This window comes from Chiloscyllium plagiosum, unplaced genomic scaffold (genome assembly GCF_037043375.1).
Source record: "Chiloscyllium plagiosum isolate Xiang-an unplaced genomic scaffold, Cpla_swu_hap1 HiC_scaffold_1, whole genome shotgun sequence".
Lineage (NCBI taxonomy): Eukaryota > Metazoa > Chordata > Chondrichthyes > Orectolobiformes > Hemiscylliidae > Chiloscyllium > Chiloscyllium plagiosum.
The window spans coordinates 137277534-137300633 of NW_028270139.1; the positions used below are offsets into that span (position 1 = coordinate 137277534).

The window sequence follows — 23100 nt, forward strand, 5'->3', positions numbered from 1 at the left end:
AAGCAATGGACCCAGCTCTGATCCTTGTGGCACATCACTGGTCACTGGCCTCCAGCCTGAAAAACAACTCTGCACCACCATCCTCTATCTCCTACCTTCAAGCCAATTTTGTATCCAAATGGCTAGCTCTCCCTGGATTCCATTCAATCTGACTTTGCTAACTAGTCTACACTTTGGAATCTTCTTCAGCTCTACTCTTATATTCTCGCAGTCTTGAAATGTATGCTAACTGAACCTGTGTGAGTCCTAAGAGCATCCTGAAATAAAACTCCTAAATCCCTTTGTAGATAAGATTTCCAAAAGCCTTTTCCCATTTACAAAATAATACACACCTCTATTCTTCCTACCAAAACATATAACCTCACATTTTTCCACATTGTATGCTCTTTCTCGCAACAGAGATTCACTAGATTAGTCTGAGAGATGGTGGGATTGTCTTAGAAGTAGAGATTGAGAAATTGAACCTGCATTCTCTAGAATTTGAAGAATGAGAAGTGGCCTCATTAAAAGCTATGAAATTCTTACAGAGCATGTAAGGGTGGAAGTCGTTCAATGTTTGACCTGATTGGTGAGTCTGGAACTGGGGGAATTATCTCCAGAGTAAGGGATTGGCCTTTAAGATTGACAAGAGGAGGAGTTTTTCCACTCAGAATGGAGAATCTTTGGAATTGTCTTCCCCAGAGGGCTATGCTAGCTCAATCCTTTACATGTTGAAGGCATAAATCAAGGTTTTCAGGAAACTAATTTCATCAAGCGCCATAGAGATGGCATAGAAAGTGATTTGAAATAGATAATTAACTCTGACATAATAGAAAGGCAGATTAGGCTCAAAGGTGAATGGATTCCTCCCATTCTGATATTATGCTCGGTGCACCACATTACAAGCCAAAGTGAGCTAAGAAATGCACTAACAATCACTTTAAGGTATTGATCCCTGGTGCATTCTCTCTAGCACCATCTCAAAACAGAGCTGAATTGGAAACCAGGCAACATCCTTTTCTCATGTTGTAAATATTGTTACTTCCTTTTAATATTTCAAATTTTTGCATCTCTATTTGATGTATAAGATAAACAGCTTTGACAAGTTGTCCCTTATTTTCAGCAATATCCAATTTTTAAATGACTCCTGCTTTCCTTTGAATTTTCTTTGTAATGTTCTGGTATGTTGAGCTCTCTGTACAAATGTGAGTTATTGAGTAGTGCCATGGGATATTTTATATTTACTTGAAAGGGCAGATAGGGCCTTGGTTTAATATCTCACAATGAAACAGTGATCTTTTTCCTCCTTATTGCCCATCACCTTTCTATTTTACTTTGCACTTATTATTGATATTTTGCTGATTTCCATTTATTGTACTTTTTTGATCGAAGAGGTTTAATAATGAAAACATTACTGTATATCTGCAAAATTATATGCAATCTACGAAGTGCAGCTGATCTCCTTTAAGTTGCTGTTTGATGCTTTGAGTCAGGTGCTATTTGTCTTCTGATCAAATCCCACAGAATGTTGTTTTCCCAATTAAAGTAAGGATTACATTAACATAATTTTTTTTTTCGTCTTGTCGTGCATGGTGAATTAAGTGATGATGTGAATTAAGTTTCAGTATTCTTAAAACTCTTGGAATATTTTACAGTAGCTATGTTATATTTAGACTTCCAGAAGACATTCAACAAGATAACTTACAAAAGGTAATTCTTAGGTTAAGAAATCATGGTTGAAAAATGTGTTGCTGGAAAAGCGCAGCAGGTCAGGTAGCATCAAAGGAGCAGGAGAATCGACATTTCGGACATAAGCCCTTCTTTGGGCTTATTCCCGAAACATCGATTCTCCTGCTCCTTTGATGCTGCCTGACCTGCTACGCTTTTCCAGCAACATATTGTTCAGCTCTGATCTCCAGCATCTGCAGTCCTCACTTTCTCCTAAGAAATCATGGTGTTGGAGGTAGTATATTGGAATGGATAAACAATTGGTTAATGGGCAGAAAACAGCAAGTGTGGATAAGGAGTTCTTTTTCATTGGCAACCTGTAACCAGTGGGGTTCCACAGAGATCCGTGTGTCCGCAACTGCTTACAATGTAGATTAATGAATTAGAGGAAAGAAATTAACGTACTATAACCAGATTTGCAGATGACACAAAAATAGATGGAAAGGCAAGTTGCAAGAGGGATACAAATGGTTTAGAGAGACATAGATATGTTAAGTTGGAAAATAGTGTACCATGTGGGAAAATATGAAGTTGTTCATTTTGGAAAGGAGAACCAAAAATGTATTTTTACATAGGGAAACAATGCAGAAAGCTGCAACACCTAGGATTGGGGGTGCTTGTACATGAAACTGGTTTAGAAAGCTAGCATACAGGGGCAGTAGCTGATCAGGAAGGCGATTGGAATGTTGGTCCTTATTTCACGATGGTTGGAATACAAAATTAGGGAAGTTTTACTCTGAGGTGTTGGTTGGACCACATTTAGAATATTGAGAGCAGTTTGGCCCCCTTATTTAAGTAAAGATATTATTTAATTGGAGGCAGTGCAGGGAAGATTCAATAGGATGATCCCTGGAGGGATTGTCTTCTGAGCAAAGGTTAAACGGATTGGAACTGTTATTCTTCTAAATTCAAAAGAGTAGAGATGATCTCATTGAAACATATAGGATTATTAAGGAAGCTTGACAGGGTAATTGCTGAGAGGATGTTTCCCATCATGGCAGAGCCTCAGGATGGACGGCATAGTCTCAGAATAAAGATGTGCCAATTTGAGGTGGAGATGAGGTGGAATTTCTTCTCTGAGAGTTGTGGGTCTTTGGAACTTTTTGCCACAGAGAACTATGGGAGCAGAGCTTTTGTGTATATTTAGGCTGAGATAGATCGACCCTTGGTCTGTAGGAGAATCGAGGGATAGAGGAAATTGCAGGAAAGTGGGCATGAGAGTTGAGTCAGCCTGAATGGTGGAACAGGCTTGAGGGGCCATTTATTTCTAATTTCTTTAATTATGGACTTTAATATATTAAGGGCAGTGTATAAGATGAAGTTGTTATTTTACTTGTAATGTTGACATTTCTTCTATTTTATTTCATTTCATTTCATTTTGCATTTTCAGGAAACTGATAAAGCACATTCATGGTTGAACTCTTGTGCTTTCACAATTGAGAGAATGTCACAGGCATCTGGAGGTTTTCTGTTTCCCTTGGGCCCTTTGATGGGACAAAAAAGGGTTTCTCCAGCAGAAACTGAAAGTTTCTCCAAATCGAGTAAGTAGCCACAATATTTTCTACCTTGTTGACTCAATTCAGTTTCTTTGCTCAAATAAACAGTAATTCAGAAATTTCCAAAAATAAACAATGGTGTGAGTGCCCCATTTTATTTTAAGTGACCCTGACCCTTTAGAAGAGCTCACATTTATATTGAATTCATTTTTGTTTCCAAGACTTACTCAAATTTGTGTGGTATCTATTCTCATTATAATATAGCTTCCTCACTTAGTCATTGCTTTCCATCTCTAAAATTTCACGAGAAGTATACCAAGATAGAAATTTATATAGTATTCTGTGTGGATTCCAACTCAAGTACTCTGTTCACTTCTCATTAGTAAAGCAAAAAAAGTTCTCTAAAATTTCAAGGTTGCTGAGAAAGGCTTTAACGCATATGTCTAGTACCAGAGAATGTTGAATTATGTCAAGCAGAACATGTCATCTTAAACAATGGAAGAATTTGTTTATTCTTTCAAATGATCTGGACTTTGTTGGCAAAAGCTACCTTTTGATGCCAACCCTTAATTGTCCTTAAACTCAGAAATAGACTAGGCCATTTCAGAGAGTAGTTAAGAGTCAACTAAACTGCTGTTGGTTTGGAGTGCCAAACCACGTAAAGGTGGTATTTCCTTCCCAAAAGGACATTGATCATTTTAGAAAAAAAGTATTTTATTAATCAATGACAAATAATAACAACATTACTCCTGTTTTACACTCCAGCTTTTTCTTTTTCATTCAATAAAATGAATTTCACTAACTGGCATGGAGGCATTCAAAACTGATTCCTCAGGGAATTCACCTCAGCCTCTGAATTATTCATCTTTGATATTATGATATTATGCTACTGTTTCCCATAATGTATCACATAATCTAACCAAGTAGAAGAATCTTGTCCCTTAACTGGGCCATCCTTCAGTCTTCTGAGTTCATAACTTCATCAGGCTGTCTTTAGAAATCCATGTAACTAGCTGTGTGACCTCAGTCAACAATCATTTCTCATTTTCTCCTAATCCTTCCTCCTAGTAATTTTGTCCATTGCTTATAGACTCTAGCAGGTAAAAATAATGACTGCAGATGCTGGAAACCAGATTTTGGATTAGTGGTGCTGGAAGAGCACAGCAGTTCAGGCAGCATCCAAGGAGCAGCAAAATCAACGTTTCGGGCAATAGCCCTTCATCAGGAATAAAGGCAGAGAGCCTGAAGCATGGAGAGATAAGTTAGAGGAGGGTGAGGGTGGGGAGAAAGTAGCATGGAGTGCAATAGGTGAGTGGGGAAGGGGATGAAGGTGATAGGTCAGGGAGGAGAGTGGAGTGGATAGGTGGAAAAGAAGATAGGCAGGTAGGACAAGTCATGGGGACAGTGCTGAGCTGGAAGTTTGGAACTAGGGTGAGGTGGGGGAAGGGGAAATGAGGAAACTGTTGAAGTCCACATTGATGCCCTGGGGTTGAAGTGTTCCGAGGTGGAAGATGAGGCGTTCTTCCTCCAGGCGTCTGGTGGTGAGGGAGCGGCGGTGAAGGAGGCCCAGGACCTCCATGTCCTCAGCAGAGTGGGAGGGGGAGTTGAAATGTTGGACCACAGGGCGGTGTGGTTGATTGGTGCGGGTGTCCCAGAGATGTTCCCTACAGCACTCTGCTAGGAGGCGTCCAGTCTCCCCAATGTAGAGGAGACCACATCAGGAGCAACGAATACAATAAATGATATTAGTGGATGTGCAAGTAAAACTTTGATGGATGTGGAAGGCTCCTTTAGGGCCTTGGATAGAGGAGAGGGAGGAGGTGTGGGCGCAGGTTTTACAGTTCCTGCGGTGGCAGGGGAAAGTGCCAGGATGGGAGGGTGGGTTGTAGGGGGGTGCGTGGACCTGACCAGGTAGTCACGGAGGGAACGGGCTTTGCGGAAGGCGGAAAGGGGTGGGGAGGGAAATATATCCCTGGTGGTGGGGTCTGTTTGGAGGTGGTGGAAATGTTGGCGGATGATTTGGTTTATGCGAAGGTTGGTAGGGTGGAAGGTAAGCACTAGGGGCGTTCTGTCTTTGTTACGGTTGGAGGGGTGGGGTCTGAGGGCGGAGGTGTGGGATGTGGACGAGATGCGTTGAAGGGCATCTTTAAACATGTGGGAAGGGAAATTGCGGTCTGTAAAGAAGGAGGCCATCTGGTGTGTTCTGTGGTGGAACTGGTCCTCCTGGGAGCAGATACAGCGGAGGTGGAAGAATTGGGAATACGGGATGGCATTTTTACAAGAGGTAGGGTGGGAAGAGGTGTGATCCAGGTAGCTGTGGGAGTCGGTGGGTTTGTAAAAAAATGTCAGTATTAAGTCGGTCGTCATTAATGCAGATGGAGAGGTCCAGGAAGGAGAGCGAGGTGTCAGAGATGGTCCAGGTGACCAGTAATAATTTATGCATCCTGGACACTAATTTTCTGCTTTATCACTATCTCCTTTTCCTTTTGAAGGTCACCTCATTTCTGACACTCTAAAAACTACTCTAAATGTATATTAGTCCTGCTTTCCAGCACTTGGCCTATGACTGTGAATTTTATGCTACTTCAAGTGCCCATTGAAGAACCTTTTAAAGGTTGTGAGATTTCCCACTTCCATAATCTTTTCAGGCAGTGCAGTCCAGATTCCCACCAACCTCTGAGTGAAAAAAAGTCCTCAAATGTCCTGCCTTTCACCTTGTAAATGATGTCCCCTTGTTATTGACCCTTCAGCTAAGGGCAACAGCTATGTCCTATTCACCCTGTCTATGCTCTTCAATCTTATACACCAATCAAGTCCCATCCGAGCCTTCTCTGCTCCAAAGGAATCTGGTCTCTCTACATAGCTAAAGCGCTCTATTCCGACAAACATCCTGGTGAATCTCAAACCCACCAGTGCAATCACATCTTTCTTACAGTTCAATGGCCCGAATAATACTCCAGCTGTGGCCTAATCAAAGTTCCATACAGCTCAAACATAACCTTCATGATCTTGTAATGCTAGAACTGATAAAGGCAAATGTCCCATATCCCTTCTTAATTTTTCTATTAATCTGTCCTTTTGCCATCTGGTACCTTGGGCAAACACCCCACGATCCCTCCGTTCGTCTGAACTTCCTGGTGTTCTGTCATTCATCGAGTGCCCATTTGTCTTGTTACATCCTCCAAACTGATTGTCTTACAATTATCAATGTTAAATTCCATCTGCCACAGATCTGCCTGTCTGGCATCCACAAATCTTACTTATCAGACAAAAAGGGACCCTGCATTGATCCTCCAGGTAAGTCACTGGACACTGGCCTCCAGTGATACCGTCAGCCTTTTACCTCTGGCCTCTGACTCTTATCTCTGAGACTTTACTGAAATCCATATAGACTAGGTCAACAGTGCTACCGTCATCTATACACATGGTCACCTCCTTGAAAACGTCAATCAGGTTTTGTAGGTGTGACATCCCTCTGACAAAGCCAAATGGAGATTAATTTTCTTCTTCAGAATTTTCTCCAATAATTTCCCTACCAGTAATGTGTGATTCACTGTAACTCCCTAGTTTATCTCTACTACCCTTCCCAAAAAGTAGCGCTACATTAGCTGTCCTCCAGTCCTCAGATACCTCCTCTGTGACCAGACAAGAAATATAAATTTGAGTCAGAGCTCCTATAATTTTCTCTCCCACCTTCACCTCCCACAGCAGGCTGGGATACAACTACTCTGGACCTGGGGATTTGTCTACTTTTAAGCATGCCAAAATCCCCAAGACATCTTCACTCCCTATTTCTATTTTCTGAAGAACCTCACAGTCCCTCTTCTTGAATTCTGTACCTACATCTTCCTCCTCCAAAGTGAAGACAGATACGAAGTACTTGTTCAATACCTGACCAGAGTTCTCTGGCCCCACTCACAGATGGTCTCCTTGGTCCCTAATGGGCAGCACTCTTCTCCTGGTTATCTTCTTCTGATTGATACTTTTATGAAATATCTTAGGAGTCTTCATAATCTTACCCGCCAGTGTTTTTGTTTGCTCCCTTTTTGCTGACCTAATTGTTTTCTTATGTTACTCTTTGCACTTTCTATACTCCACAAGGAATTCCATTGATTTTCTCGCATTGTACCTGTTAAAAGCCTGTCTTTTCCTCCTTATCCAGTCATATGGATGTACAGCACAGAAACAGACCCTTTGGTCCAACTCTCCATGCTGACCAAATATCCTAAATTAATCTAGTCCCATTTGTCAGCATTTAGCTGATATCTCTTTAAGCTCTTCCTATTCATGTACTCATCCAGGTGCCGTTTAAATGTTGTAATAGTACCCACCTCCACTACTTCCTCTGACAGCTCATTCCATATGCATGCCATCCTCTGCTGAAAAAGTTGCCCCTTCGGTGCCTTTTAAATCATTCCCTTCTCATCTTAAACCTATGGTGTTTAATTTTGGACTCCCCTAGCCTGTAAAAAAGACCTTGGCTATTCATCTTATCCATGCTGCTGTAAATTTCATAAGCCTCTATAAGGTCACTCCTCAGTCACCAACGCTCCAGGAAAAATAGCACCAGCCTAATCGGCCTCTCCCCATAGTTCACAACTCCCAATCCTGGCAACATCCTTGTAAATACTCCTAGACATTCCAGGTTCTCTGACTTTGGTGATTTGACTTTTCACCCTAAAGGGAACACCTTTGTTCCTGCACTGTTGCCAATTCCATTTTGAAAGACTCCGCTATTCTAATTAGCTCGCTGACTTTAGTTAATCCTGCCTTGTTTTCATAGCATCTGAACTGTTCTGCAGTAGGATCACTGGATCTGAAACATTAGCCCTGCTTTTTCTCCACAGCCTAACCTACTGAGTTTTTCCAGCATTTCTGATTTTGTTCTTGTTAATGCTGTATCATTATTGTACTAACAGTCTGTGTCTCCCACCCCTTACTGAACTCGTTGAAATTCCTTCTAACAAGGAAACCCATCTGCAAGGATGTTGGTCCCTCTTGCTTTGCTGCTAGATATCAGCTTTGGCACGCTGTTACTTATTAGTCAGAAGACTATAAATTGAATCCTACTCTATAGTCTTGAGCATATAATCTAGGATGACAATTTGAGGCATAGCAGAGGATGGCAGTCCTGAACCAACCATCTTTTAGATGAGATGTTAAACACAAACTCTAATTCTGCCCCATGACAGATTGCACACTGGTATTTCAAGAACAAGAGTGTTCTTCCTGGTGTCCTGTGTGATATTCTTCCCTCAACAAATATTTATAAAATAATGTCATGATAATTTGTCTCTCAGATCTTTACGCAACATTAAGTTCCTTTACACTCTAGCAGTGACTCCACTTCAAAAGGAACTTACACAAAGAAAAACAGAAATTGCAGGAAAAACTCAGTAGGTTGAGCAGCATCTGCAGAGAGAAAACAGTCCATGCTTCAAGTCCAGTGACCCTTCTTCAGAAACTTTCAGTTCTGAAAAAGGGCCACTGGACTCAAAACATTGGCTGTTTTCTCTGTGTAGATGCTGCTGGACCTGTTGAGTTTTTCCAGCAATTTCTGTTTTTGTTTGTTTTAGATATCAAGCATACACAGTTGTTTGGTAGTAAAAAGTGATGGCCTACTTAGAATTTAAATTCTTTCTTTCATTCTTATTCAACAGAATGGCTATTTATAGTCTGGTATTTAATGAAACAGAACTGTTAAAGAGAATTTTAAATTTCCTTTTTCTTAGGTAAGGAAGAATCATTTCCAAAGACTCATGAATTGGCAGTGACTTCCTCAGCTGAAGATGGAGTGAGCTTTGTAAGAATTTAATTATTTTCACCATGTGTTGAAGGTGAACACTGTCTGTCACTGTTTCATGTAAGAATACGTTTTGGAGACTTTATATCATCAGTGTGACAAAGTCGTAGAGCATTTATCTCAAAACTCTTCAGTTATTTTGTATTTTTGTTCTTCCTTTCTCTTGTAGTCTCCATTTGTTTTTTTGTATTGTGTCAGTGACCTATCAAGGACCTTGTTTCTAATCTAAATGCTGCCATTGGAAAAATAAATTGAAAAGTGCAATTTCAGGTTCCAGATGAACCTTGTTTACAATCAGATTTGTATCAGCACCTCAACTGATCTCTTCATTGCTTCTGATTTGTATTACTATTTGTCCAGCATTCAATACTGAGAATGTTTTTATTCACTCGTGGGACATGGGAATTGCTGGCTTGCCAGCATTTTTTTGCCCTACCCCCAGTTGCCCTCAAGAAGATGGTAGTGCGCTACTTCTTCGAACTGCTGCAGCCCATTTGCTGTAAGTAGACAGACAAAATCGTGAGGTAGGGAATTCCAGGATTTTGACTCAGCAACTGAAAAAGTAGTGATATATGTCAAAGCTCAGATGGTGAGTGGCTTGGAGGTGGTGGTGTTCCCAAGTATCTGCTGTCCTTGACCTTCTAGATGGATTGCTAGGTGCTGTCTAAGGATGTCTAGCAAACTTACTCGGCTAAATGTTAAGAAGAACAAAACCATTGTCTTCAGACACCACCGTACCCCATTCCCTAATCCCTAATCATGACTCTGTCCCTCTCCCTGGCTGTTGTGTAAGGATAAATTTAAACCTGAGGTGATCTTCTATGACATCATCAAGACCACATATTTTGGTCTCTGCAACATCGCATATGTCTGTGCTCCTTAACTCATCCACTGTTAACATGAGTGTTTCAATGTCCAGTTCAGCCTCCTATCTTTCATAATCCACAAATGTGAGATAATCCTTTATCAAGTACTTCCATTGTCTTTCTCTGTCATCTCTAATCGCTCTACAGCTCTCTGAGAGTATTTGATGCCACCTTCCTAGCGTTTCCTGCATTTCTGATGGTACGCAGTAGATTTGAATTGTTTTATTCCTCTGCTGTCCATAACTTCCTTGAATAATTTTGATGTGAAGTTTGACCCTTGATTGATTGTATCTCTGTATCTCTGTTGGTAATCCATATGTAGTGAAAAATGTGAGTAATTCTTCTACAATCTATTTTAGCTGTAATATTGCGTAATGGAACAGCCAATAGAAATCTAGTCGATTCATCCATTATTGCGAACAAGTACTGATTGCACAGATCCCATACCTCAATCAAAAAGTGGCATTCAGTTAAGACTCTTGCAAAAGTTTCCTCAAATAGAGGAGTAGGTATTAAAAGTGCAGGTTTTATTACCACCTGTGGTTTTACAATTACCTGACATGTATGACACACCTGGCAAAAATCACACAATGTAGATTTGACCAGGGTCCCTCCTTAGATTCCTGAAACATTGTCAGCTTCTGGCACAAAGTCATACGCACTTAAGGTGGCTTTCTTCACCTCCTCATATGCCCCAGATACCTCCTCTGATAGTGATGCGGATACCTCACTAGCCCTACCTACAAGTTTTGTTTGGATCAACAAAACCCACATGGTCTCTGGCCACCACATTTGTTTAGCCACTTTTTCAAATGAGATGAAAAAGGCTTCTACATCCTTCTCATGAAATTTAGGCAATACTTGTATAAATTTAAACAGTTTCTCACCAGCCCTTTGGCTACCATGGGTTTGCTCATCCTCACTCTCTTCCTAACTAAGCTTATCTTCAACCTTCATCTCCATCTTTTCAAGCTGACTTTCCTATCTAAGTGCTAATTTCTGAAGTTTAAACTCTCTCTCTCTTTTTCTCTCTCTTTTGCTTTTAATAGTAATTTAAGCTGTTTCATTTCTGTTGCACTTTCCTTGTCTTTTGCCTCTAACTCAAACTGCTTCATTTTGAACTGAACGTTAGCCATCTCTAAAGTTTCTGCTGGCATTTCCAGCAAATGTAAAGGCTGGGCTACTTCTGTAATTATGTCAGTTTTTCTCACGGAAAGAGCGAGCTCCAACTCCAGCTTGCTTGCTCTCAAAACATTTCAAGAAGGTAGCCCAGACCCTAACTTTGCCAATTGATTTTAAGCAAGTTTACAAGAGAGAATCAGCTGGTTAGGCTACTTAATTTTAAACAAAACAGAATTTATCTATGAGATTACTGAATGAAACACAAAGAACAGAAAACAGAATATCAAATAACTTATGCAATCCAAAAACCCAACAAACTATGCCAACGTAATGATGCTGTTCCAAAATACCTGCAACAATCCCCCATTTACACCCCTTGGCACAAAAGCTAAAATGAAACACAAGTTCTTACAGGAATGAAGTCAGAGAGAAAGAGAGGGAGAGCCCAGCAGCCTTTCTTCACATGCCCACAGCTGCATTACCAAGCCAAAAAATAGCTGAGCTGTTAGATTGGCTACTCCCCTTTCATGATACAAGTTTTTTTAAAAACTAGAAAGCCTTCTGCCTGAGGCAGTATCTTTTAGCTTTAAACAAATTGGCCTCAGACTTATCGGAGCCTGTTTTGTATACAACCTCTCTGAAAAAAAAGGACAACGTGACCTTGTAAAAGGAACAGGATCGTCATAATTGAGACAAGGTAAACGACTAACTCCTGGAAATAGGGCATACAATGAGTTCTCAGGCTCAGAGGGTAGTGTCTGTCAGATTATCCTCAAGAGAGCTGACGTCTTCAGTAACGGAGAGTTGCTCACAAAGACTGAGAGGCAGTCAACACCCCTTGGAGAGAGCACTTTTGAGGAACTCCTCAACGAAGAAGCAGCCTTTGCAAGTGTGCTCAACTCCATTCCACAACATCACCATATCAGTGCATCTGTAGCCCACCTGTGATTATGAAAAACCCACCGTACAGTTGAGAAACAACAAGGCTTTCAGCACAGATGGAATGTTGCTGAAGGACTAAAATTATTGTGGAGAGGCACTCTCGACACAAATCCATAACAAATTAATCTTTTGCAACCAAACAAGTGGATGTGTGAACACTAAAGGAAGGTAGTTCATCTCTCCCCACCAGGGGCTTGAAAATTTGGGGTGTTCTATTCAAAACCACAATAATGTGGGGCCTTGATCTCAGTCTGCTTGTAATATTATAAATAAATTTGTATGATCAGAAAGTCATCATAGAGATATGACTGCAAGATGTAAAGTTGCCACATTTTGAATACAGCGTGCAGTTCTGGTTGACCCATGATAGGAAGGCTAATATTAAACCAGAGAGACTGTAGAAAAGATTTACTAGAACACTACCGGAACTGGAAAGTTTGACTTATAAAGAGAAGCTGGATAGGCTGGGACCTTTTTCCTTGGAACGTAGGACACTGAACGGTGACATTTATAGAGGCCATCAAATCATGAGAGAAATAGATAAGGAAGACAGCTAATAAATTTTCCCCATCGTAGAGGTGTCTAAAACTAGAGGGCATGGATTTAAGGTGAGAAGGGAGAGAATTGGTTAGAATTGCTGAGGGAGACTATGAATGGGTGACTAAAAGACAGAAAAAGTGTATGAAGGCAAAGCAGGTGTCCCCTGCGGTCACCTCCCTTCAAAATAGGTATACCGTTTTGGATACTGTTGGGTGAGATGGCTCACCAGGAGAGGGCAGCAGTTGCCAGAATCATGGCACCGTGGCGAGCACTGCTGTTCAGAAGGGCGGGAAAAAGACTCGTAGGGCCATAGTCATAGTGGATTCTATTGTGAAGGGAGTAGATAGGCGGTTTTGTGGCTGAAAATGGGACACCCAGATGGTTTGTTGCCTCCCAGGTTCTCGGGTCAGGGATGTCACCGATCGGATGCAGAACATTCTAAAAGGGGAGGGTGAACAGCTAGTTGTCTTGGTGCATATAGGCACCAACGATGTAAGTAGAAATGAGATGAGGTCCTGAAAGAAGAATTCAGGGATAAAGGAGAGAAGTTAAAGAGGAGGACCTCAATGGTAGTGATCTCAGGATTACTACCAGTGCCACGTGCTAACCAGCGTAGAAATGAAAAAAATAGGCAGGATGAACACGTGGCTTGAGAGATGGTGTGGGGGGAGGGGTTCAGATTTGTTGGACATTGGGACTGGTTCTGGGGAAGGTGGGACTATTACAAAAGGGACAGTCTACATCTGAACCAGACCGGAACCAGTGTCCTTGGGGAAGCTTTTGCTACTGCTGTTGGGGAGGTTTTAAACTAATGTGGCAGGGAGCTGGGAACCAGAAGAGAAGACAAGTAGGCAACGAGGTGGAGACTGTAAGAATTATGAAGATCGCATTAATAAAGGGAAGAGTAGGCAGTGAGCAGATGAGTGCAAAAAAACTGGTGGTCTGAAATGCATCTACTTTAATGCAAGGAGTATAGTGTGTAAGGCAGATGAACTCAAGTCTTGGATTGGTGCTTGTGAGTTTGACATTATTGCAATCACAGAGACTTGGTTGAAGAAAGGGCATGATGATTGGCAACTAAATGTTCCAGGATATAGACGTTTCAGACAGGACAGGGAGGGAATTAAAAGGGGGATGGGGTGGGGTGGAGTTGCATTGCTGGTCAGGGACGATATCACGGCTGTGCTAAAAGAGGACACTATGGAGATCTTGGATAGTGAGGCATTGTGGGTGGAGCTGAGAGATAAGAAGGGTGCAGTTATATTGTTGGGGTTGTATTACAGGTCTCCCAACAGTGAGCGTGAGGTAGAAGAACAAATAGATAAACAGATTATGGAAAGATGTAGAGGCAATAGGGTAGTGGTGATGGAAGATTTTAATTTTCCCAACATTGACTGGGATACACTTAGCGTCAGAGGTCTGGTTGGGATAGAATTTGTAAGAAGCATCCAGGAGAGTTTTCTAGAGCAGTATGTCAATAGTCCGACGAGGGAAGGACGCATATTGGACCTGGTACTGGGGACGAGCCAGGACAAGTGGTAGAAGTTGCGGTGGGGGATTTCTTTGGGAACAGTGTCCACAATTCTGTAAGTTTTAGAATACTTGTAGATTAGGGGCGGCACGGTGGTTCAGTGGTTAGCACTGCTGCCTCACAGCACAAGGGTCCCAGGTTTGATTCCAGGCTCGGGTGACTGTCTGTGTGGAGTTTGCACATTCTCCTCATGTCTGTGTGGGTTTCCTCCGGGTGCTCCAGTTTCCTCCCACAGTTCAAAGATGTGCAGGTCAGGTGAATTGGCCATGCTAAATTACCCATAGTGTTAGGGACATTAGTCAGAGGGAAATGGGTCTGGGTGGGTTGCTCTTCGGAGGGTCGGTGTGGAATGGTCGGGCTGAAGGGCCTAAATCCACACTGTAGGGAATCTAATTAAAGAGGAGAGTGGTCCAAAGGGAAGAGTACTAAACTGGGCCAAGGCCAATTGTATCAAAATTAGTAAGGATTGGACACAGCTATTTGAAGGGAAGTCGACATTTGAGATGTGGGAGGCTTTCAAAGATGGCGCAGGATAGGCATGTCCCGTTGCAGGCAAAGGATAGGAAGGGCAAGATTTGTGAACCGTGGATGACAGGAGAGATTGTACGACTAGCCAAGAGGAAAAGGGAAGTACATAGGGTCTAGGCAGCTAAGAACAGAACGGGTCCTGGAAGAATATCGGAAGAGTAGGACAAGTCTTAAATGAGGAATCAAGCGGGCTAAAAGAGGTAATGAATAGCTTTAGCATGTAGAATTAAGGAGAATCCCAAAGCATTTTATTCTTGTATAAGAAGCAAGCGGGTAACTAGAGAAAGGATTGGTTCACTGAAGGATAACAAAGGAAGGCTGTGTGTCGAACCTGAGTGAATGGGTGAGATTCTGAATGATTATTTTGCATCAGTGTTCACTGAGAGGAACATGATGAATGTTGAGTTTAGAGATAGAAGTTTGATTAGTCTGGATCACGTTGGCGTAAGTAGGGAAGATGTGTTGGTTATGCTAGCGGTTATTAAGGTGGACAAATCCCCAGGACCAGATGGGATCTATACCAGGTTGCTAAGGGAGGAGAGAGAGGAAATAGCTGGGGCCCTGACAGATATCTTTGTGGCATCCTTAAATACAGGTGAGGTGCCAGAGGACTGGAGGGTTGCTCATGTTGTCTCCCTGTACAAGAAGGGTAGTAGGGATATTCTGGGTATCTACAGACCAGTGAGCCTGACGTCAGTGGTGGGAAAGTTGCTGGAGGTGGTACTGAGGGATAGGATCTATTTATATTTTGAAAAGAATGGACTTATCAGTGATAGGCAACATGGCTTTATTCAGCGGAAATCGTGCCTTACCAACTTAATAGAGTTCTTCGAGGAAGTGACCAAGTTGATAGATGAAGGAAGGGCTGTTGATGTCATAGACATGGACTTCAGTAAAGTGTTTGATAAGATTCCCCATGGTAGACTAATGGAGAGTAGGTGGATAAAGATCTGGTTGAGCAACAGGAGACAGAGAGTGGTGGTTGAAGGGAGTTTCTCGAAATGGAGAAAGGTGATCAGTGGTGTTCCACAGGGGTCAGTGTTGGAGCCACTGTTGTTTGTAATATACATAAATGATCTGGAAGAGGGCACTGTTGGTATGATCAGCAAGTTTGCAGATGACACGAAGATTGGTGGAGTAGCCGGAAGCATAAGGGACTGTCAGAGAATACAGGAGGATATAGATAGACTGGAGAGTTGGGCGGAAAAGTGGCAGATGGTTTTCAATCCAGACAAATGTGAGATGATGCATTTAGGCAAGTCTAATTCTAGAGCAAATTATATACAATGAATGGAAGAGCCCTTGGGAAAAGTTGATGGGCAGAGAGATCTGGGAGTGCAGGTCCATTGTACCCTGAAGTTTGCTGCACAGATGGATAGAGTGGTCAAGAAGGCATATAGTATGCCTGCCTTCATTGGGCGGGTATTGAGTATAAGAGCTGGCAGGTCATGTTAAAATTGTACAAGACATTGGTTTGTCCACATTTAGAATACTGTGTAGAGTTCTGGTTGCCACATTACCAATAGGATGTGGACGCTTTAGAGAGGGTGCAGAGAAGGATTACGAGGATGTTGCCTGGTATGAAAGGTGCTAGCAATGCAGAGAGGTTGAGTAGGTTAGGTTTATTTTCATTAGGAAAAAGGAGATTGAGGGGGGACCTGATTGAGGTTTACAAAATCATGAAGGGTATAGACAGGGTTCTTAGCAACAAGCATTTTCCCAGGGTGAGGGATTCAATAATGAGGGGTCACACTTTCAAGGTGAGAGGTGGAAAGTTTAAGGGTGGCAAGTACTTCACACAGAGGATGGTGAGCGTTTGGAACGCGTTGCCAGCAGAGGTGGTCGAGGCAGGCACGGTAGATTCATTTAAGATGTGTCTGGACAGATGCATTAGTAGGTGGGGGCAGAGGGATACAAATGTTTAGGAATTGGGCGACAGGTTTAGACAGTTGATTTGGATTGGCTCAGGCTTGGAAGGCCAAAGAGCCTGTTCCTGGGCTGTAAATTTTCTTTGTTATTTGTTCTAGATACGAAAGGGTTCAGAGGGGCAATTGTTTCACACAGAAGGTGGTGAGTATTTGGAATGGGCTGCCAGAGTTAGCAGTGGAGGCAAATGCAATCTTGTCATTTAAGAAACATTTAGGCATGTACATAAATGGAATAGGTATGGAGTGATATGAAATAAACACAGGCAAATGAGATTAATTGTGAAAACTGGACGGCATTGACTAGTTAGGCCAAAGGGCCTGTTTCCATTCTATAAACCTCTGAGTCGAGAGTGTGGTGCTGGAAAAGCACAACAGGTCAGGCAGCATTTGAGGAGGAGGAGGAGGAGGAGAATTGACGTATGGTACATAAGCTCTGCAGTCCTTACTTTCTCCTACAAACCTCCCTAATGTTGGCTAGCAAGGTCATACAAGAGTTCATGACTTTAACTAGGACATTACATTCTGTACCAACAACCTGCTTGTCATTGTTATCAGTGAACTACCCTCAGTTGTTGCATTTGTATACTTTCTTTCTTTAACTACCTAAAGTATTATGGCTAAAGTGTTGCTTCTCAGTAACCATCTGAAAATTGCTGCAAATTGTCTATTGCGTAAATTAGGTAAATATAATCACGAGCTCCTAAACCAATGATAGGATCAGATGAGTCTGTTGTGCAGAGGTACCTGGAATGAAACAGTCTTCTGATGGTCAACAACTAGATTCAAATATGAATAGTGACTAATTGATAAGTATTGGAAGAAGGCTGGCACTCATACCAGCATGCAAACTATTGTTTATAGGAAACTGGATGGAAATGGAAGAAAATCGTAGGTGACTCATCTGTTTCGTTTTCCTGTAGCTTCCAGTAACAGACGGGCATTATCTGTGCCTCGAGAGCATCTTGGAGAATTTTAAACTTGCCTGAAGTGAAATCATAGAAACTGATCTTTACAAAAATTTTACTGTAAGCCTTTGATCTGATCTGATATGATTTATTGTCACATGTACCTAAATACAGTGAAAATCAGGGCAGGCAGATCTGTTTCAGTACTTCTAATAACAAACTAGGTTTTAGAATTATTTTAGAGCATTTCTCAACATTGAACACATTTTACAATCTCCCCTTTCAGTTCTATAACAATAATATTCAAATTTTGTTGGAAGGTAAACGTGCTTTTCTGAGCTCAATTCTATCTTTAAACGCATATTTGAGTATTAGCATGCGTCTTTTGAGCACAGGAGCAGTAAAAACTGTTTTCAATAAATGAAGGACCAATATTCAGATGGTTAAAGATGAATGGTTAACAAAACAGGTAACATAAGGATAAGTTTCTGTATGCAATAAATGGTTAGGATTTGGATTGAAATGCCTGATCATATGACACAAACAGATTTAGTGGAAGCTTTCAAAAAGGGATTGGATAAATCATTGAAGGATAAAAATATGGGGATATGGGAAAAAAGCCAGGGAATAATGCGAACTGGACTATACCTTGAAAGTCATTTGCAGACTTGATGGTCAAATGACCTCCTTCTGAACTGTACTATTCTGTGCTTTACCCAACATCCACTGTTGGCACACTTCTAGGATTCAGAATCTTGAGTAGTTTTTCCCTACTTTGGGAATCCAGAAACCAATGCTAACACTGCTTATTGCCTCAACACTGGTTGAGACCAACTAATTGGGAGAAGACAGGAGAGTTGAACCTGAGACGTGCCAATTTTATGTGACTTAGCACCTCTTTGTGTAAACACTCAATTGTATCTGTTGCTATCTGTCTTACGTGTAAGCCGTTGCAAGAACCTATTCACAGAACGCTTCAGAGAACATCTCCAGCACACCCGAACCAATCAACCTCACCGCCCCTGGCAAAACACTTCAACTCCCTCGCCTACTCTGCCGAGGACATACAGGTCCTGGGCCTCCTCCATCGCCACTCCCTTACCACCTGACACCCGGAGGAAGAAATCTCATCTTACGCCTTGGGACCCTCCAACCCTATGGCATCAATGTGGATTTCACTAGTTTCCTCATTTTCCCCCCCCCCCCCCCAAAAACCTTACCACAGTTCGAACCTTTCAGCTCAGCACCGTCCTCATGACCCATCCTTCCCACCTATCCGCTCCACCCTCCCCTCCAACCTATCACCTTTGCCCCCATCTTCATCCACTCTCAGCTACCTTCCCCCAGCCCCATCCCCTCCCATTTATCTCTCCAACCCCGAAGCTCCCAGCCTCATTCCTGATGAATGGCTTTTGCCTGAAACTATGATTTTCCTGCTCCTCAGATGCTACCTGACCTGCTGTTCTTTTCCAGCACCACACTCTCAACTCTAATCTCTAGCATCTGCAGTTTTCACTTTCGCCTGTTGCAAGAACCTTACAGTCAAAAGACTTGAAGGATTCTAAACGGTCAAAAGGCTTTTGCAAGAAAGCATTTTTGGCATACTTCTCTTTCTCACCTCTTGTTTGTGAGAGAATTTATCCAATATTTTAGTTTAACTGTTTAAACTATTTATTCCAGAATCATGCAGTCATAGAGGACAGTGGCTTACAGACATCATTTAACTCTTCAGAATCCAAGCCATCTAAGGAATCTATAACAACGGAGGAATTTATGCAAAAAGCAAAGTCTGATTACTTAACTGGATCAGGTAACTTAGTTGAATGAAAAAGTGCTCTTTTTAATGAGTTACTGAGAAATATGAAGACCTTTTGAAGTAAATCTACATAACTTATGATACTTTAAAAAAGAAATTGGAATGATCTGGAAAACACATTTTCAGTTTTCATGCTTTTTTTTTGTTGCTGCCATTTCCAGTGATGGTCCTTTTGATTCATATACTTAATCTGAGCCCATCTTGTACAAAGTCCAATTACAGCGGATAAAAATATCCCCGTTTTGTCTAAAGTACAATTGCAGCAGATAAAGAATTAGTACGAATCTGTGCACTAAATTGTTTCACTTAATCCATAAAGCTGGGTTGTGTCAGTAACAGAAATGTTCATTTTTGTGGGTATTGCTGGGGAGGTCAGGGGTAAGCAAGGGAGCTCCATTTTGAAATTAACCAGGACTGTATTGGACTTGAGAGTCTTTGTTGTTAAGTTTAAACACAGCTCATAATAAGCAACTAGTTCTAACCTCATTGGCACAAAGAGAGAAAATAACAGTATTACATTACTTCAGACTTTTTTTCCAAAACAGATTCTGTCATCTTTAAGAAGTAATTTAAATCTCTGACCACTTAAATTCATCTTTCTAGAATTATCACTCATGTACAAGAGGTTTACTTGCATGTTCAAATCCTATGTATGAATGGGCAGTGTTATGCTATTATATAGTTACAGATATAATTCCTTTTAGCTGTTTTTGTATCCAATCTCAACATGAAGAACTCTCAAGGCCAGTTTATGTTTATGGTATTTTGTGATATTATTTCAAAATCAGTCAAAAAACTATACATTTATTTAGGATATCAAAATTTGTAAACCTGAAATACCATTCTGCATTTTAAATTTTCTTTATTTGGTGCTAAAGACAAGCCAGGGAACTATAGCGCAGGGAGCCTGACATCGGTGGTGGGCAAGTTATTGGAAGGAATCCTGTGGAACAGGATGTACATATATTTGGAAAGGCGAGGACTGATTAGGGATAGTCAATATGGCTTTATGCATGGGAAATCATGTCTCACAAACTTGATTGAGTTTTTTGAAGAAGTAACAAAGAAGATTGATGAGGGCAGAGCGGTAGATGTGATCTATATGTACTTCAGTAAGGCGTTCGACAAGGTTCCCCATGGGAGACTGATTAGCAAGGTTAGATCTCATGGAATACAGGGAGAATGCTCAAAGTTGGGAGACAGAGGGTGGTGGTGGAGGGTTGTTTTTCAGACTGGAGGCCTGTGACCAGTGGAGTGCCACAAGGATTGGTGTTGGGTCCACTACTTTTCATCATTTATATAAATGATTTGGATGTGAGTATAAGAGGTATAGTTAGTAAGTTTAGAGATGACACCAAAATTGGAGGTGTAGTGAACAGCGAAGAGGGTTACCTCATATTACAATGGGATCTTGATCAGATGGGCTAATGGGCTGAGAAGTGGCAGATGGAATTTAATTGAAATGAATGTGAGCTGATGCATTTTGGGAAAGCAAATCTTAGTAGGACTTATACACTTAATGGTAAGGTCCGAAGGAGTATTGCTGAATAAAGAGACCTTAGAGTGGAGGTTCGTAGCTCCTTGAAAGTGGAACCTCAGGTAGATAGGATAGTGAAGGCAGCATTTGGTATGCTTTCCTTTATTGGTCAAACTATTGAGTACAGGAGTTGGGAGGTCAGTTGCGGCTGTACAGGACGATGGTTAGGCCATTATTGGAATATTGCATGGAATTCTGGTCTTCCTATCGGAAAAATGTTGTGAAACTTGAAAGGGTTCAGAAAAGATTTACAAGGATGTTGCCAAGGTTGGAGGATTTGAGCTATAGGGAGAGGCTGAACAGGCTGGGGCTGTTTTCCCTGGAGTGTCGGAGGCTGAGGGGTGACGTTAAGGTTTATAAAATCATGAGGAGCATGAATAGGATAAATAGGCAAAGTCTTTTCCCTGGGGTGGGAGAGTCCCGAACTAGAAGGCGTAGGTTTAGGGTGAGAGGGGAAAGATATAAAAGAGATCTAAGGGGCAACTTGTTCACTCAGAGAGTGGTGGATGTAAGGAATGAGCTGCCAGAGGAAGTGGCGGAAGCTAGTACAATTGCAACATTTAAAAGGCATCTGGATAGGTATATGAATAGGAAGGGCTTGGAGGGATATGGGCCAGGTGCTGGCTGGTGGAACTAGATTGGGTTGGGATATCTGGTCGGCGTGGACGAGTTGGACTGAAGCATCTGTTTCTGTGCTGTACATCTTTATGACTCTATGATGCAAAATGTGGAAGATAGTAAGCAATAAACAGCGAGGCAGATGGGTGTGTAATCGTGGAATGGTGTAGGTGCCTGTTCTCTGAACAACCCAAAAGATGATATTTAACATAGATGTGTAGAGTGATAACATTAATGCTGAAAAAAAAATTAGAGGCATCAAACACAAAATGAAACAATTTTGAAGAAGGTGCATGCTAGGGGCAGTTGGGAATTTATGTATCCAAATTAACCAGGTTGTTAGAAAATGTTCTGATCCCAGTAATATTGAACAAGTGAGATCCCAGAGAGAAACATGACCTGATAGTTAGTTAGATTTTTAAAATTTGTTTACTCTGGTGGTCAGTCACTTGCATTTTCAAAAGATGGCAGTTTCCTTCTTTAAAGGACATGAGTGAACCAGATAGGTTTTCCTGACAGTGGATTCATGGCCATCATTAGACTCTTAATTCCAGATTTTTATTGAATTAAGATTCTACCATTTACTATGGTGTAATTTGAACCTGGGTTCCAAGAACATTACCTGCGCCAGACTACTAGGCCATAGCCTCCTATCCAGGTGTGAGTGACAGTCGACTTACAAACAACTTACTGGATGAGATGGCACAACTATTTCCATCCTCTGTGATGAGGGAGGCCAGGACATCAGCTGAGGCATTTGCAACAATCTTCAGCCAGAGATGCTGAGTAGTTGTCACTTTCAGCTCCCCCGCTCCTCCAGAGGTGCCAGTCTTCAGCCAATTCAGTTCATTCCACATGAAGTCAAGAAATGGCTGAAGGCAAAGGAATTGGGCCTGACAATATTCAGAAGACTTGTGTTCCAGACCTTGTCATGCCCCCAACTAAGCTATTCCAGTACAACTGTGACATTGACATCTAGCTGCAATGGGGGAACATTGCCCAGAAAGTCCAGTTCACAAAAAGCTGAACATATCAAATCTGGCCAGCTACCACTCATCAGTCAAATTTCATTCAGCTGTAAAGCAATGGAAGGAGTCCTCACTGCTTTTGAGTGAGACTAACATTAAGGAGCCCCAGGAAAGCTAGTAATCTCTGGTGTTTGAGTTATATCTAGCATACTAGAAAGTGACTGTGGGTGTTGGAGTTCAGTCATCTTAGTCACAGGCCATCACTGCAATAGTTCCTCAAAGTAGTGTCTGAGGCCCAGACTACTTTAGCTACTTCCTAAATAACCTTCCCTCCATTATGAGGTCAGAATTAGGGATATGCACTGATGTTTGCACATTCTTCAGCACGTTTCTTCCTCAGACACTGAAGCAGTCAGTGTCTAAATGTAGCAAGACTTGGACAATATCCAGGCTTGAGGTGACAAGTGGCAATCATCATCCGAGCCACACAAGTGCCAGGCAATGACCATCTCCAACAAAAAAGTCTAGCCATTGCCCCTTGACATTCAATGGCATTACATTGCTGAAACTTCCACTAATCGCCTTCTGGAGGTTAGCATTGACCAGAAATTGAACGGGACTAGTTAAATGAATATTCTGCCTATAAAAACAGGTCAGGGGGTAGGAATACTGCAGTGAGTAACACCCCTATTGACTTCTCAAAACCTGTCCACCAAAAACAAAGCACAAGTCAAGCATTGGAGAATACTCCCCACTTCTCTGTATGTGGGCTGTTCCTACAACACCATCCTGA

General features: G+C 41.7%; 1 protein-coding gene across 4 annotated transcripts in view; it reads left to right on the forward strand.

Annotated features, from left to right (window-relative positions):
- ccdc142 (coiled-coil domain containing 142) overlaps positions 1-23100 on the forward strand; it is a 157331-nt gene that overhangs the window by 1974 nt on the left and 132257 nt on the right. For 3 of the 4 annotated variants that reach the window (XM_043709356.2, XM_087991078.1, XM_087991067.1), the window contains exons 2-4: positions 3098-3248; positions 8936-9006; positions 19049-19178. In XM_043709356.2, the coding sequence (XP_043565291.2) occupies positions 3152-3248; positions 8936-9006; positions 19049-19178 (298 nt within the window). In that variant the 5' untranslated portion in view covers positions 3098-3151. Of the gene's footprint in view, positions 1-3097; positions 3249-8935; positions 9007-19048; positions 19179-23100 lie in introns of those variants that run through there. The other variant, XM_087991089.1, reaches the window with a different exon arrangement.